At 36.5% G+C, this 15,741-nt stretch overlaps 1 protein-coding gene across 4 annotated transcripts in view; it reads left to right on the top strand.

The window, feature by feature from the left end:
* FOXJ3 (forkhead box J3) overlaps positions 1-15,741 on the top strand; it is a 165,310-nt gene that overhangs the window by 111,464 nt on the left and 38,105 nt on the right. For all 4 annotated transcript variants that reach the window (XM_064281813.1, XM_064281814.1, XM_064281815.1 and 1 more), the window contains exon 5: positions 13,233-13,316. In XM_064281813.1, coding sequence (XP_064137883.1) covers positions 13,233-13,316 — 84 coding nt within the window. The remainder of the gene's footprint in view (positions 1-13,232; positions 13,317-15,741) is intronic.

The following is a 15,741-nucleotide window of genomic DNA, read 5'->3' as shown; positions in this document are numbered from 1 at the left end:
TTAACAATGTATGACTGGCAGTAAGGAATGCTGAGGTGCGAAGCAACAGTAGTGTTGGCTGTGATTGTTAAGGGTATATGTCAGTTTGGCTGGGCCCTGATCCTCAGTGGTTTGGCAGTTATCTAATGATGTAATTTGGCAGTTATGTAAGGATGTAGTCATCCTCCATTGTGTGATCTGATGTGGTCATCCTCATATTCGCTTAACACTGATTTTTGCATAACGACCTGGTCTTTGGAACCTAACCATGTCCATAAGTGAGGAGTGGGTGTATTCCATTGTATGAATACCTCACAATTTCTTTTCCATTTATCTGTTGATGGTCAGTTGATTTGTTTTCAGTTTTGTGCTATGATGAAAAAGCTACTAGGAAAATTCCTGTACAGTTCTGTGAACATATGCTTTAATTTCTCATGAGTAAATACATTGCTGAATCAAAGGGTAGGCAGAACACTAACTTTACAAGAAAGTGTCAAAGCTGTTTCCAAAAGTGCTGTTGTACATCCTCAACAGCAATGCATGAGAGTCCCCATTGCTTGATGACTTTCTCTGAGATCAGTGACTATTTAGAACTTTTGTCCAAAAATAACAATGTCTATAGGAAAGGCAGGAAATCAGGAGACTTGAGTTCTTTCTGAACATTACAACTGACTTTGTTTTGTAGCAAATGGCTTTTGACTGTTGGACATACCACTGTAACAGATCAGAGTTCCTTTTTTTCCCACTTAATTAAAACGATATTTTATGGAGATAGAATTTCCACACCATAAAATTTACCCTTTTAAAGTATGGAACTCAGTGGTTTTTAGTGCATTCAGAAGTTACACAATCATTACCACTATTTCTAGAATATTTTCATTTTATCACAGCCAAAAGAAGCTTCATACTCATTAGTAGTCACTCATCACCCCCAAAAGAAACGCTATGCTCATTAGCAGCCACTCCCCATCCCCTCTACCCCAAGCTCCTGGCAGCCACTACTTTCTGTCTCTCTGGATTTGCCTATTGTGGACATTTCTTAGAAATGGAATTGTATAGTATGTGGCCTTTTGTGTCTGGCTTCTTTCACTTAGCATAATATTTTTAGGGTCATCCATGTTGTAGCTTGTAACTGTACTTCCTTTTTATTGCTGAATGGTATTCTATTGTATGAATATACTGCATTTTGTTTATTCAATCTTTCGTTGGTGAACATTTGGGTTGCTTCCACTTTTTTGCTGTTAGGAATAATGCTGCTATGATCATTTGTGTACAAGTTTTTGTGTGAAAATATATTTTCATTTCTCTTGAGTGAATACTTAGGAGTGGAACCTGGGTCACTCCGTGCTTAATCTTTTGAGGAACTGCCAGACTGTTTTCTAAAGCAGCTGTGCTATTTTACATTCCCACCAGCGATGTATGAGGGTTCCAATTTCTCCACAGCCTCATCAACACTTGTTATTGTATGTCTTTTTGATTGTATCTATTCTAGGGAGTGTGATGTGATATCTTCTTTTATTGTGGTTTTGATTTACATTTCCCTGGTGGCTAATATTGTTGATCATCTTTTCATGTGCTTGTTGGCTATTTATATATTTCCTTTGGAGAAATATATATTCACATCCTTTGCCTATTTTCTTTAATCGGGTTATTTGTCTTTTTATTATTAAGACGCGAGAGTTCTTTATATATTCTAGCTGCAACTCCCTATCAGTATATGATTTACAATATTTTTTCTCATTCTCTAGATTGTCTTTTCACATTCTTGATGGTGTCTGTTGGAGCACAAAATTTTTATATTTTGATGAAGGTCAGTTTAGCTATTTTATTTTGACTTTGGTTGCTTGTGCTTTTGGTGTCACGTCTAAGAAACCATCTATTCTCTTAAAAGTTTTACTGTTTTAGCCCTTACATTTAGATCTTTGATCTACTTTGTGTTGATTGTTGAATATGGTGTGAGTTAAGTGGTCCAGTTTTATTCTTTGGCGTGTGGATATCCAGTTGTCCCAGCACTATTTGTTGAAAAGACCATTCTTGTTGAATTGTCTTGGGACTCTGTGAAAAATCAGTTGACCCTAGATGTATGGGTTTATTTCTGAACCCTGAATTTTATTCATTGATCTGTGTATCTATCCCTTTGTCAGAATCACACTTTCTTATTTATTTATTTATTTGGTAAAAATACACACAACAAAACATACACCAATTAAACATATACAAGTCAGTGACATTGGTTATATTTTTCAAGCTGTGTCACTTTTCTCAATATCCTTTTCCAAATTATTTCACCACTATTAACATAAACTCACTGCTTCCTAAGCTTCTCATCTATCCTTTTGAGTTGCTGTTGTCAATTTGATCACATATAGATAATTCTTTAAAAGGGCAAAATACTCGAGGCAAACATTTTTTACTAATTAAGCTAAACCATCATTTGATTTAAAGATGACTTCAGGGAATAGTTTCTATTTAAGGTTTGAAGATCTTCTCAGGGCAATAGTTTTTGGGGTACCCAACCTTAGTGGCTCCAGAAAGTCTGGATTATAGGAGAATATGACATTCTGTTCCACATTTTATCCCCTTTTGACAGCATTCTTCTATAGAATCTTTCATCAGAATGTAGAGTATATGGTAGTTGGGCATCTTCCAGTCATTCTGGCCTTATGGCAAAGGAGGCAGTTGTTCTTGGAGGCATTTAGATGTGAAATCTAGTTCTCCTCTAATTCCTGACACTTCTTCCTTTGCTGCTTATGTCAAATAGAGGCCAATTGTTGTACCTTGGATGGCTGCTGGCAAACTTTTAAGACACCAGGCACTATGCAGCAAACTAGAAGGTGGAACAGAAGTACTAAAAACAGTATCAGGCCAGTTGACTGGCATGTCCTATGAAACCATGAACCTTAACCTCCAAACCAACAATACAAGTCCTGTGAGGTGTTTGGTTGTACATAAGCTGCATGAGCAGCTACCCTTTTTATTTTTGGTAAAAAATATGTATATAACAAAACATTTGCCAATTTGCTCATTTTCAGATGTACAGCTTATTGATATCAATTGTATCAATCATGTGCCTTAACTGATGCCAGATTTTCTATCACTATAAACAGAAACTCATTGCTTCCTAGACAGTAGACCCCCCTTTCTTCCTCCTTCTCACCCCGGTAACCACTAAAAAACTTTAGTCTTTATACATTTGCCTATTCTTACCATTTCATATAAGTGAGATTATACAATATCTATCCTTTTGTGATTGATTAATTTCACTCAGCATAGTGTTTTCAAGGTTCATCCATGTTGTAGCATCTATCAGGACTTCATTTCTCTTTATGGCTGAGTAGGATTCCACTGTGTATATGTACCACATTTTGTTTATCCATTCATCCACTGATGGTCATTTAGGTAATTTCCACCTTTGGCCATTGTAAATAATGCTGCGTGAACATTGGTATGCCTGTATCTGTGGGTGTTCTGTTTTTAAGTCCATTGGATATATACCTAGGAGTGGGATTGTTGGGTTTATGTTAGTTCTATTTTAAATTTTTTGAGGAGCCACCACAGTTTTCCACAACAGCTGTACCATTTTGCATTCCCACTAGCAATGAATAAGGGTTCCAATCTCCCCACATCCTTGCCAACATTTGCTCTTCTCTTTTTTTTTTTATTTAAATCTTAGCCATCGTAGTGGGTGTGAAGTGGTATGTCATTGTAGTTTTGATTTGCATCTTTCTACTGGCTAAAGTCATTGAGCATCTTTTCATGTGTTTTTTTGACATTTGAGTATTCTTTTTGGTGAAATGCCTACCCAAATCTTTGCCCATTTTTTGATTGGATTGTCTTTTTGTTCTTAAGTTATAGAAGTTTTATATATATTTTAGATATTAGACCCTTATGAGATATATGGTTTCTGAAAATTCTTCCATTCTGTAGGTTGTCTTTTCACTTTTTTGATAAAGTTCTTTGATGAACAAAAGTATAGTTTTTATGAGGCCTTATTTATCTATTTTGTCTTTTGCTGTTCATGCTTTTGTTATTTTTTCCAGACAGTCCATCATGGAAAGCTGGGTCCAACAGCCATGCCCCTGTCTTTTCTTCTAAGAATTTTATGACTTTAGTTTTCACGTTTAGGGCTTTAATCCATTTCAAATTGGTTTTTGTGTATGATGTGAGGCACGGACCCCGATGGATTCTTCTGCATGTAGAAATCCAATTTTCTCATCACCTTTTATTGAAGAGGCTCTTCCTTCCCCATTGAATGGTCTTAGCACCATTGTTAGAAGTCACTTGACCATAGATTTATAGGTTTATTCTTTATTCCTTTTAATTTAAGGAATAAAATGGTGGGAGTGTGTATACACACATGTATATACATGTATAATATACACACACACACACAACATATACATACACCTGTGTGTATATGTGTGTGTATACACACGCATATACACACATATTTCTATAGACCCATGTAGCTTTGGACATTTTGAATATTTTAATGTATCTTAACATAAGATATTCTTTGGAATTTTGGCAAATGTTGATTGAGTCACAGTTATACTAGGTACTAAGCTTGGCTCTGGAAATACTAAGATGAATAAGATGCAATTGCCATTAAAACTCCTGGTCTAGGGAGTGAATGAGACTGATAAATAATTTAAATATAGTATATTAGGTACAGAGATCAAGATTTCTAGAAAGTTGTTTTGGCCCACTTTTTATTGTTTAATGCTTTTACTAAATAAGTAGTGATTATAAATTATGTGTGTTAGCGCAATTCCTTTCAGTTTTGCCTAGTTGTGATAGCTTGTGTAGAAGTTAAAAGATAAGTTCTATAAAGGCTCTTAAGACTTTGAACGGTGGGTTACTTGGCATCAATAATAAAATTTTAATGAATTTGCAGGATTTATGAATTAATAATTTAAAGACATCTTCGATTCAACATGCCACTTAAAATATTGGAGAAAAATAAATAGCATTCAAGTAAAGCAAAGACAATAAATTTTTTATTCTCTTAGGTCTTTGGACTCATCTGTTACCACATTCTTTAAGTAGTCAGATGAACAGTTCCTTTAATGTCTGTGACTTTACCATTAAAGTTATTAACATTTTGTTATGCCACTGATCCCTTTGGCCGTCCTGGTGAAGCATTTGAACCTGACTCAGACGCTTTTAAATGCATAAATTAAAATGCATGGGTTTTTAAAAAAGAGAAGTCATATTAAAATAGTTACAGAAACATTAAAACAGACTTGATGGTACAGTGAGCTATATGCTTCTTCACTAACACATTAAATAACAAGATCAATAGTAATGAGTGTAAATGATTTTTTGAGGTCTTTTCAAAAACAACGTGATAGGAAAGTAGCTGATTTTCAGGTATTGCTAACTCTACTGTGGTGTGTTTCTTACATTCGTAATGAAAGGAAATGCTGAATTTCAGTATTTTTTAGCTTATTCCTGTTTATGGTAACCCTGAATCCTTCCCATGGACCCCCTGGGATTCCATGAACTCCATGTTAACAATACTTCCTGAGTGCGTGCTATTTTCTCTGCCTAAAATGGTTTTTATTCCCTTCTCTCTCCCACTATGTATGAGCGTGATAGTCCACCACTCATCCCTAAAGATTCAGCTCAGCTGTCTTAATATTGTATTGTAATTGCGTACTTGTTCTACATGCGTTAGTCAGTGTTCTGGGCATTTGGGATTCATCAGCAAACAACAGACAAAAATCCATGGCCTTAAGGAACATAGAGTCTTATGGAAGAATGACTGTAAATGTAATAAATGCGTAAAGTATATAGAATGTTGGATAATTACAAATGCTGTAGAAAAAATGTAGAGCAGGATAACAGGGTTTAGGAGTGTGGAATGCAGTTTTTTTTTTTTTTTTTTAAGTGAGCAAGGTAGGCTCATTGAGAAGGCAACGTTTGAGAAAAGATGTGGAGGTGATGAGAGTTAACCAAGCAAGTATCTTTCTCTGTCTCCCTTATGACACTTGAGGACTAAAACTCGTTTAAAAAATTTTTTTTTCCTGAGTATTCCTCATGCTAACATTGTGCCAATTAGCACATGGTCAACCCTTGATGAATGCCATTAGAGGAAGAGTTGTTTGTTTTTCTGGCATCTGCCGAAAGTTTGAGAAATGTAGCCAGTTGGGTAACTTAGCATGCTCTATTTTCCAAGTTGCTGGGTTCAGTAGTATTCAGGATCATGTTCAAGTGTACCTTGTTGTCATTGTGTTTTATCTTTTTTATAATAAGCCTTGCTAAAAATATTTTAGGTATTGTTATTTGCCTCTTCTTGTGCAAAGTAGGAATCTCATAAATGCTAAATGAAAGGATAAATTTTTGGAGTTAGCCAAATTATTTAACTCATCTAGGCATAACTCTCCAGTAATTAAATAAAAGTTGCTTTTAAAGGTCCTTTGCAGCCATTACAATTTAGGATTTGCCAAGTATTTGTGTGCTTGCTCTTTGCCAGAAATGGTAGGAGATGAGAAGAATATTATAAGATTTAAAACAAAACAGCATGTGACCCAGTACTGGAGGAAGGACTACTTCGTATATATTTTATTTAAGCTTCAGTATACCATCTGGGTCCATTGGACCCAATTTATTTTTTGGCTATCTGTTTTCAGGAGATCTAACTATGTAATGATCAATATTTTATGACTTTTATTCTTTCTTAGAAGTCTTCAAAAGAACAAATGGAAATTTTTTATATTTTTAAGAAATAGGATAAAACTTATTCTGTCATACAGTTGTCATATGGGATTCTTTTATAAATCTAAAATGCATTATGAGATCTTAGTGATCTTATTCCTACATTTAGAAATGATTTCATCATCCTAAAAATTATTTCATCATTAAAAACAAACAAAACATACTAAGCCAATTGCCTTCAAGTTGCTTCCGACTCATGGTGACTCCATGTGTTTTAGAGTAGGGCCGCCCTCCACAGGGTTTTCATAGCTGTGACCTTTTGGAAGCAGATTGCCAGGCCATCTGAGGTGCCTCTGGGTGGGTTCACGCTGCCAGCCTCTTGGTTAGTAACCCAGGCACTCCCTATGTTGCCATTACGCATCAGTTATTCTCTGCTGGGCCAAAAGACTGAAATAGAAAGAATGCAGCAGTATGACTGAATGGCCTACAAGGATGATGCAATAATGAAATCATCACTATTATTACATAATCCTTTAGTATTTTTTTTAGTGTTGCCCTGAGTATGGCCTCATATTTCTTTCTTTCTTTAATATTTTGAGTTTTTGGTGAAAGTTGACACAGCAAGTTAGATTCACATTTGACAGTTTCCAGTCAGATTAGTTAAATGTGTCAACATTTAATTTAATTGTGTTCGGTTTGTTCTCTTTCCAATAGTTTACCTGCCCCCCCCCCCCTTATTTTCTCATCTTTGCTTTTGGGTAATTATTAACATTTTGGTCTCTCCTGATGGTTTTTAAGTAGGGCACTAATCTTATGGGTAAATATCCTTTATTTTGTGTGCCACTCTGCTATTTTGCTAAAAGGTGATCTCAGAGGATAGGCGTGGTTTTATGTTTAAAGCGTGTCTCAGTGCAGTAGCCTCAGGGACTTCCCTGTTTTCTACTGTCCCAGTTTGTCTGGCCTTTTTTTTTTTTTTTGAATGAGAATTTGAGTTCAGCTCCATATTTTAGCAGCTATTGTGACCCTGGTCAGAATGGTCAGTGGTGATAGCCAGGCACTAGCAGGGGGTATTTCTGTCCCAAGAGCTGTCCTGGCAGTGAACGTTTCTGCCTGTCTTAGAGTGGGTTGTCTAGAGAAGCAAAACCAGTGAAGTGTGTGCGTGCGTTTGTGTGTGTGTAGAGAGAGAGAGAGTGAGTGATATATCTCAAGGAAATGGCTCATGTGATTGTAAAGGCTGCAAGTCCCAAGTCTACGGGTCAGATGTCAGGCTGGAGGCTTTGCCTGACTCACATGGTTGCAGGGGCTGACGAACTCAAGATTGGCAGCTCAGATGGTAGTCCATCGGTTCACAGGCTGCGGAGGCTGATGAATCCAAGATCAGCTGGTAAGAAGGCAGGCTGCCGGCTTCCAGGCTGAGGCTTACAAATCCCAAGATCAGCAGACAGTACTACGGCAGGATGCTGGCTAAAGTCCCAAGAACTAGTGGTCAGATAATGATGAGCTGGATGCAGGATCCAGATTAAGCAAGTGAGTTTTGCCAGAATGCCCATATATGTACTAGATGCAGGCTGCATCTCCAAGGAAACTTCTTTTGCAGCTGATTGGCTGATCACGTCAGATCACATAATGGAGGATGACTACATCGTTACACAACTGCCGTCTTTGCTTTTTAATAGTTTAAAGAGGTGCTTTGCCACATATTTGCCCAGTGCAATGCATCATTTGATTTCTTAACTGCTGCTTCCATGGGTGTTGATTGTGGATCCAAGTAAAATGAAATTCTTGACAATGTCAGTCTCTTCTGTTTATCATGATGTTGCTTATTGGTCCAATTGTGAGAATTTTTGTTTTCTTTGTGTTGAGTTGTAATACACAATGAAGACTGTGGTCTTTGATCTTTATCCGTAAGTGCTTCAAGTCCTCTTCACTTTCAGTAAGCAAAGTTGTGTCATCTGTATAATGCAGGTTGTTAATGTGTCTTCCTTCAATCCTCATGCCTTGTTCTTTTTCATATAGTTCAGCTTCTCGGATTATTTTCTCAGCATATAGATTGAATAAGTATGGTGAAAGGATACAACAGTGATGCACACCTTTCTTGACTTTAAACCACTCAGTATCCCCTTGTTCTGTTTGAACATCTGCCTCTTGGCCTATGTACAGGCTCCTCGTGAGCACAATTAAGTGTCCTGGAATTCCATTCTTTGCAAAGTTACCCATGATTTGTTATGATTCACACAGTCGAATGTCTTTGCATAGCCAGTAAAAAACAGGTAAACATCTTTCTGGGATTTTCTGCTTTCAGCCATGATCCATCTGACACCAATGAAATCCCTTATTCCATATTCTCTTCTGAATCCAGCTTGAGTTTCCGGCAGTTGCCTGTCGATGTACTGCTGCAGCTGCTTTTGAATGATGTTCAGCAAAATTTTACTTGTATGTGATAGTTAAGATATTGTTTGATAAGTTCCGAGTTCTATTGCATTACTCTTCTTTGGAATGGGTACAAATATGGATCTCTTCCATTCGGTTGGCCAGGTAGCTGTCTTTTCAGTTTCTTCCCAAAGATGAGTGAGCACCTTGGTGCATTAGAAGGTCTAAAAGTAAATTAGCATAGAGCTTTAGCCTTGTAGTTATATTGATACGTGTGAGCTAGGTTTACAGAAAAAAATTTTTTTTTATTATAACTATAGGATTATTTTATATAAAATAAATTTCTGCTGAAACACTGTACAAAAATTTTATGGTCATCTCAGTGTCACCATTTCTGACATTATAACTCGGTACAGTCCACACCTCTCTAGTGATGCCACTGAAGCTGATTTTGTTATTTATATGGAAATGCAAAGGACCTAGAATAGGCAAAGCGCTTTTGAAAAAGAATGAAGCTGTAGGACTTATACTGTCCAGTTTTAAGTCTTTGTATACAGCTACAGTAATCAAGACATAGTGGTATTAGTGTAAGAATAGACATACAGATCACTGGAATATAATAGAGTTTAGACATAGACCCACATATATATTCAGTTATTTTGACAAAGGTGCCAATGTAATTCACTGGGAAAAGGATATAATCTTTTCTAAAAATCATGCTGTATATATGAGTGAAAGAAAGTATTGACTCTTAGCTCACATTTTACAGAAAATTAAATGGATCAGAGACCTAAACAGAAAAGTTAAGACTATAAATCTTCTGGAAGAAAACATAGGAGAACATTTTTACCATCTTGGATTAGGTAAAGATTTAGATAGGAGACAAAAAACATGGACCATAAAACAGAAATTGATAAATTGGAAATTACTGCACTTAAAACTTTTTGCCCCTTAGAAAACATCGTTATGAAAATGAAGAGACAAGGCGTAGATAGATTGGGAGAAAATATTCACAATATGTATATTTGACAAAGGACTTGTTATTCATGATATACGAAGAATTCTTATAATAGAAAACAACAAACAACCAACCCCTTGCCGTCGAGTTGATTCCAACTCATAGCACCGTATAGGACAGGGTAGAACCGCCCCATAGGGTTTCCAAGGAGCGGTGGTGGATTCAAACTGCTGACCTTTTGGTTAGCAGCCAAACACTTAACCACTGAGCCACCAGGGCTCCTGGTCATTAGAGAAATGCATGGGAAAACCACTGAGGCACTACTACACATTCCCTAGAATGGCTGTAATTGAAAATGTTGTCAAGGAGGCAGAGCAGCTGAACTCTTGTACAATGCTGGTGAGAGTGGAAAATAGTTCGACAGTTTGAATTTATTCATATGAAATTCTGTGAAAGGCACAGCTGATTTATATGATAGGAAGCATCAGTGGTTGTGTGGGAGGGGGTTGGGGATTAGAGTTAGGAAAATTTCTTGCCGAGCCACACAGGAATTTTTTTTTAGGGTGGTAGAAATGCTTTGAAAGGGAAAAACAAAAAATTGACTTTTTCTTTTCTAGAAATACTTTACATACTGATTTTGTTATTGGTTACGTGGATGTATACAGTTGTCAAAATTCTTCGAAATACATGCTTAAATGAGTACATTTTCTTTCATTGAGTATTCTTCAGTAAAGCTGATTAAATAAGCAAAATATCCTCCTGTTCCCTACTTGCTCCATATCAGCCTAACCTACTCTGGGAGGAAATTAGGTTGAGCATGTGTTTGTTAATTGACTATGTATAAGTAGTTCAATTTTTGTAATATATAGTGTCTAACAGGGAGGAGCAAAGGTAACTCTGCCTTTTAAAGGTAGCTGAAGGGAACTTTTGAGGTCATTTAATCCAATTTGATATAACAGATGAGGAACCTCTGGTACCAGGTTATCCCAGAGCCATTAGGTAGGAGATTCCACAACTTGTCTTGTGAATCATTTCAACCATAATAAAGTTAGTGTTTTTATTTGGGCATTCAGTATTTTGTAAATACATAATAGATAATGTTAGGCTTCCGAACAAGTTTTTTCCCTGTTGTTTATCTATTTGTGGCAAGCCACAGCCATTAATATTTTGTGTGGAAGAACAGATAAGTATTTGGTTTCGTAGCTTTATTAAACTGCTTAATAACAAATCAGTCTAAAGTTTGGACACTGAGTGGTTTCCCCAGATTAATAGATAAATAACACATCCAACAAAATAAAACCAAACACTGGAATTTATAATTTTTTTTAACTATTGTCCAGTGAATTTTGGCATTTCTCCTCCTGCTTTATTTTCAATTTTAATAACAACTCAATTTAGACATTTTCCACCTACTTTATTTTGAAACTTGTTAGCTGAACCTGCTCATGAAATCACTCTTCATTTTTAGTGCTTGCTTTTTGTAGCATCTACGTTTTACGTGGTTCTTGGCAAGTTTATATCAGGTCTGGAAGACTCATCAACTGAAATGCAGTGACCACTTTGAAAAGATAACTTGGAAGAATGTCCCAGCAATGGCTGAATGATGAAATGGAATGCTAAGCTCAGATACCTCAATAGATTAAGACATGGGAAGGCCTGGCATATACCCTGTACACTGACATTCTTGGCATAGTTTGCTCAACAACTTACTTTCTTCCCATTTCAACAAATATTTATTGAGTACTTACTCTGTGTCTGACATTGTAACTGGCACTATGGATACAGAAATGAATATAACATAGTTCCTACCCTTGAGGAACTCACAGTCTAGAAGAGGATAAAGACATGCAAACAAAATTATAACTCTAGTCAGTGGTCTCAGTGTATAAAACATACAGAGATCTTACAGCAGGAGAGGCATATGAACTTGAATATGGTGGGAGAATCAGAGAGGAATTCCTTTAGACAATGTCTGAGGTAAATTTTATAGAGTATGAGCTTGTCATTGGTAAGGTAGATATATGACAGGCAGGGAGATGAGCATGTAGAGCAGGCACAGGTGCATGGAAGAACATTTTATGTTCAAGAAACATAATCAGATAACTCATGTTGAGCATAAAGCTTGAGGATTGATAGATGAGAACTGTGTGTCCCATCATTGTCACATGTTGCCTGAAAAAGCAGAAAAGCAGCTCAGGAGAATTACTGAAATAATAATGGCAAAGACTAGACTTGAATAATATCACTGAAATCAATAGTAAGGCTGGAACATACATTGAATTTCTGTTTCTGATAGAGGTAAATATCCTTTCCCGTATCCCCTCTTTCACTCTGTCCTTCCTCGTGTATGTGTGGGTGTGATCTTGATTGTAGTCCTGGCTGTCATATCTTTGTTTGTGCAAACCACTTTGTCTTTCTGAGTTTTGGTCTCCTCATCTATATGATATACACAAACTATATGATCTATGGTTTTCATAGTTTTTTTTTTTTTTTTTTTTTGAAAGGGTACAGTTTCTAAGTGTCTGGAACACAGTAGGTGCTCAATGCATAGTTTTTAATAATTGGAGTTAGAAATTGTATTAAAAATAAGAGAATAAATAATGACAGAACAAGCAATAAAAGATTTGTATACTTTTTATATAAAGTATGTTCAAGCAATTTAAGTTTGTCTTTTTAAGTTGTTTCAGTTAACATTTAGATTTGTGGGGTTCTAGGATGCAGAAACTACAATATCTTTATATATAAAATTCTTTAGACTTGGAGGTCTAACTACCGTGTGCTTAATTAAGACCCGTTGCTGTCAAGTTGATTCTGACTCATAGTCATCCTGTCGGACAGAGTAGAACTGTCCCATGGGGTTTCCAAGGGGAGCGACTGTTGGATTCAAACTGTCGTCCTTTTTTCATTAGCAGCTGAACTCTTAACCACTGTGCCTCCAGAATTAGTATATAGTTTTAAAAAGAACTGGTATATATCTTAAAATGTGTTCAGTTGGTCATTTCCCTTTTTAATTTGGCTGTTGCAGAAGTCCTGGACTTGGTGTTTTTTTGTTCTCTTTAATAGTCTAGTTATTATGGACTTTTTTTCTCATACAGGTTTTACTTTTTCTCAGTTCAAAACTGGTCTTTCTGTTCATGCTACTTGTCCGTTCTTGTATTTGCAGAATGTTTGCTTTTGAAGCAGAGGACTATAAAAAATCCATTTTAATGTTACAGAATTGCTGCAATATACTATTACTATAATTTTTTCTTTTTTTAACCTCTAGGGGTCTTACTGGGCAATAGACACCAATCCGAAGGAAGATGCGCTGCCTACTCGGCCAAAGAAGAGGGCACGATCTGTAGAACGGGTAAAAGCTCTTTACTAGAACTTTAGTATGATGGGGTTAAAATGTCAGAAATCCTTTTTTTTTAATTTTGTCGTTGTTAAGCATATACACAGCAAAACATACACCAATTCAACCATTTCTGCATGTGCAGTTCAGTGACGTTGATTATATACTTTGAGTTGTGCAGTCATTCTCATCCTCCTTTTCGGAGTTGTTCCTCCTTCATTAACATAAAGGAAATACAGATTTTAAATGTTCATTTCCAATTTATCAAGTATACGCGTAACAAAGGTAAGATTTTGTATTTGTATCGCATTTTATGTTTTTCAACTCAAGTTTCAGACCCATTATTTTACTTGATCTTAACTCTTGAGTTAGGTGGGCATTGTGGGAAATTAAGTAAAAAGTTTTTCCTAATTAGGGCATAGCTCTTGTCTAGGTGAGACTTAAATTCAGATCTCTTGAGTTTTAATTTGATACTGTTTTCTCAGCATTGTCGATATTGAGGACTGGTTTTATATAACAAACCTATTCTCTTTGACTGCAGATGATCAGCCTGCTTACATTGAATTTTCCTAATTGTCCTCCAAATGCGCCTGCTTCTATCCATGTAATAATCACTCTGTACACAAAATCTCTTAAGTGTGTTATTTAATTCTTGTGAATTCATGATTAAAATTAATTTGTAAAAATGAGAACGGGAGCTATAGTAGATACAGTAAGTTGTTTATCTTAACATATTTTAGTCAGCACTTAGTTTGCCAGGAGGCATTACTTCAGTTTTCCTTGTCACCTTTTCTACATTTTCAACTAAAAACTATTTACTAACACACATGTGTTCACATACCCCATACTGTTCTTCAAGAACCAGATGGTAACCACATTCTGAAGCCTTTCCTCGCTTCTTCATTTGTGTTCCCATAGCATTTTTACAAAGCTCTTCTGTAGAATTTCTCACACTTTATAGTACTTATTTGTTTCTGTGTTTGACTCTTTCACTGTGGTCCTCTTAAGGGCAGAGAAAGTATCTTACTTATATTTGTATCTCCAGTGTTTAGCATTTTTCATGACTTATAATAGGTGCCAGTAAACATGGCAGAATAGATCAGAACAAAGAAAATAAAATGAAGGAAACCGAGAGTGGACATTTGGTGAGATAAACTTGTCCTGGGTCCATTGCTGGTAGAAGGATAAAACTTCCCAGCCTCAAGGATAAGGACCTTAAACTAGGTTTAAGTTGGGATTATATGCATCCATAAAGTATAGGGGCAATGAGATTTAGTCATGCAGATTTATTGGAGCCAGCAAAAGAAATTCAGTAAAGCAGTTATCAAGCTATATAGAATTAAGAGTGATGTGGCGTAGTGGTTAAGAGCTGTGGCCACTAACCAGAAGGTCAGAAGTTCGAATCCACCAGCCGCTTCTTGGAAATCCTGTGGGGCAGTTCTGCTGTGTCCTGTAGGGTCGCTATGAGTTAGAATTGACTCAACAGCAGCGGGTTTTTTTTTTCCCCTCTTAGGCCAGAACAATTTTCGGCTTTATGCATATCAAAGTTCAAGAGGTTGAAGTTTAGTATTCTGACATTGTCTTCTAGTAACAGAGGTAGATAATTTTAAGACTGATGTGTTGAGATGTGATGGTTTGCATGCATATCTTATTGTGAGCCAGTGGCCCTTGATTTTAAGAAAAAAATCCCCACATTTAATGCTTACATATTGAATTCCAAAATAGAATTAGAATTAGGTAACAAAACATAAATATGATTTTAGATGACTATTGACAGCACTGGAGCCCTAGTGGTACAGTAGTTTAAGAGGTTGGCTGCTGACCAAAGGGTCATCAGTTTAAATCCACCAGCCGCTCCTCAGAAACCCTGTGGGGCAGCACTGCTCTGTCCTGTAGGGTCACTAGGAGTCAAAATCAGCTTGACGGCAACAGGTTATTGACAGCATTACAGAGTAGAGACACCTTTTTCTTTTTCCTTTCTGTTTGTATTGTTTACATTTCTTTTCCTTGCCTTATTGCAATGGCGAGAAACTCCAGTACAATGATGAGTAGAAGCGGTATAAGTGGATATCCTTGCCTTGCTTTAGTTTTTAGGGGGAAAGTGTTCAGTCTTTTACCATTACGTGTAAGCTCTAGGGTTTTTGTAGATGCCCTTGCTATGAGTTGGAATCGACTCCACGGCACTGGTTTTTTTTTTGTCAGATTGAGGACATTCACTTCTAAGCAGGTCTTTAAACCTTCAAACCAGTTCATTCTGGTCAAAACCCTGCTGACAGTTTACATTTCTAACAAGTTCCCAGGTGATGTTAATGCTGCTGGTTAGGGACCAGTTCTGAGAACCACTAGTAGAGCAGTGGTTCTTAAATTTTATTATACCTAAAAATCACCTAGGGATCTTGTTAAACTGTATATTCTGATTCGGTATAACTGGGATGGAAAT

Source organism: Loxodonta africana, chromosome 3 (genome assembly GCF_030014295.1).
Source record: "Loxodonta africana isolate mLoxAfr1 chromosome 3, mLoxAfr1.hap2, whole genome shotgun sequence".
Classification (NCBI taxonomy): domain Eukaryota; kingdom Metazoa; phylum Chordata; class Mammalia; order Proboscidea; family Elephantidae; genus Loxodonta; species Loxodonta africana.
Note: the sequence above shows the minus strand (reverse complement) of the source record. Positions and strands in the feature narration are given on the sequence as shown.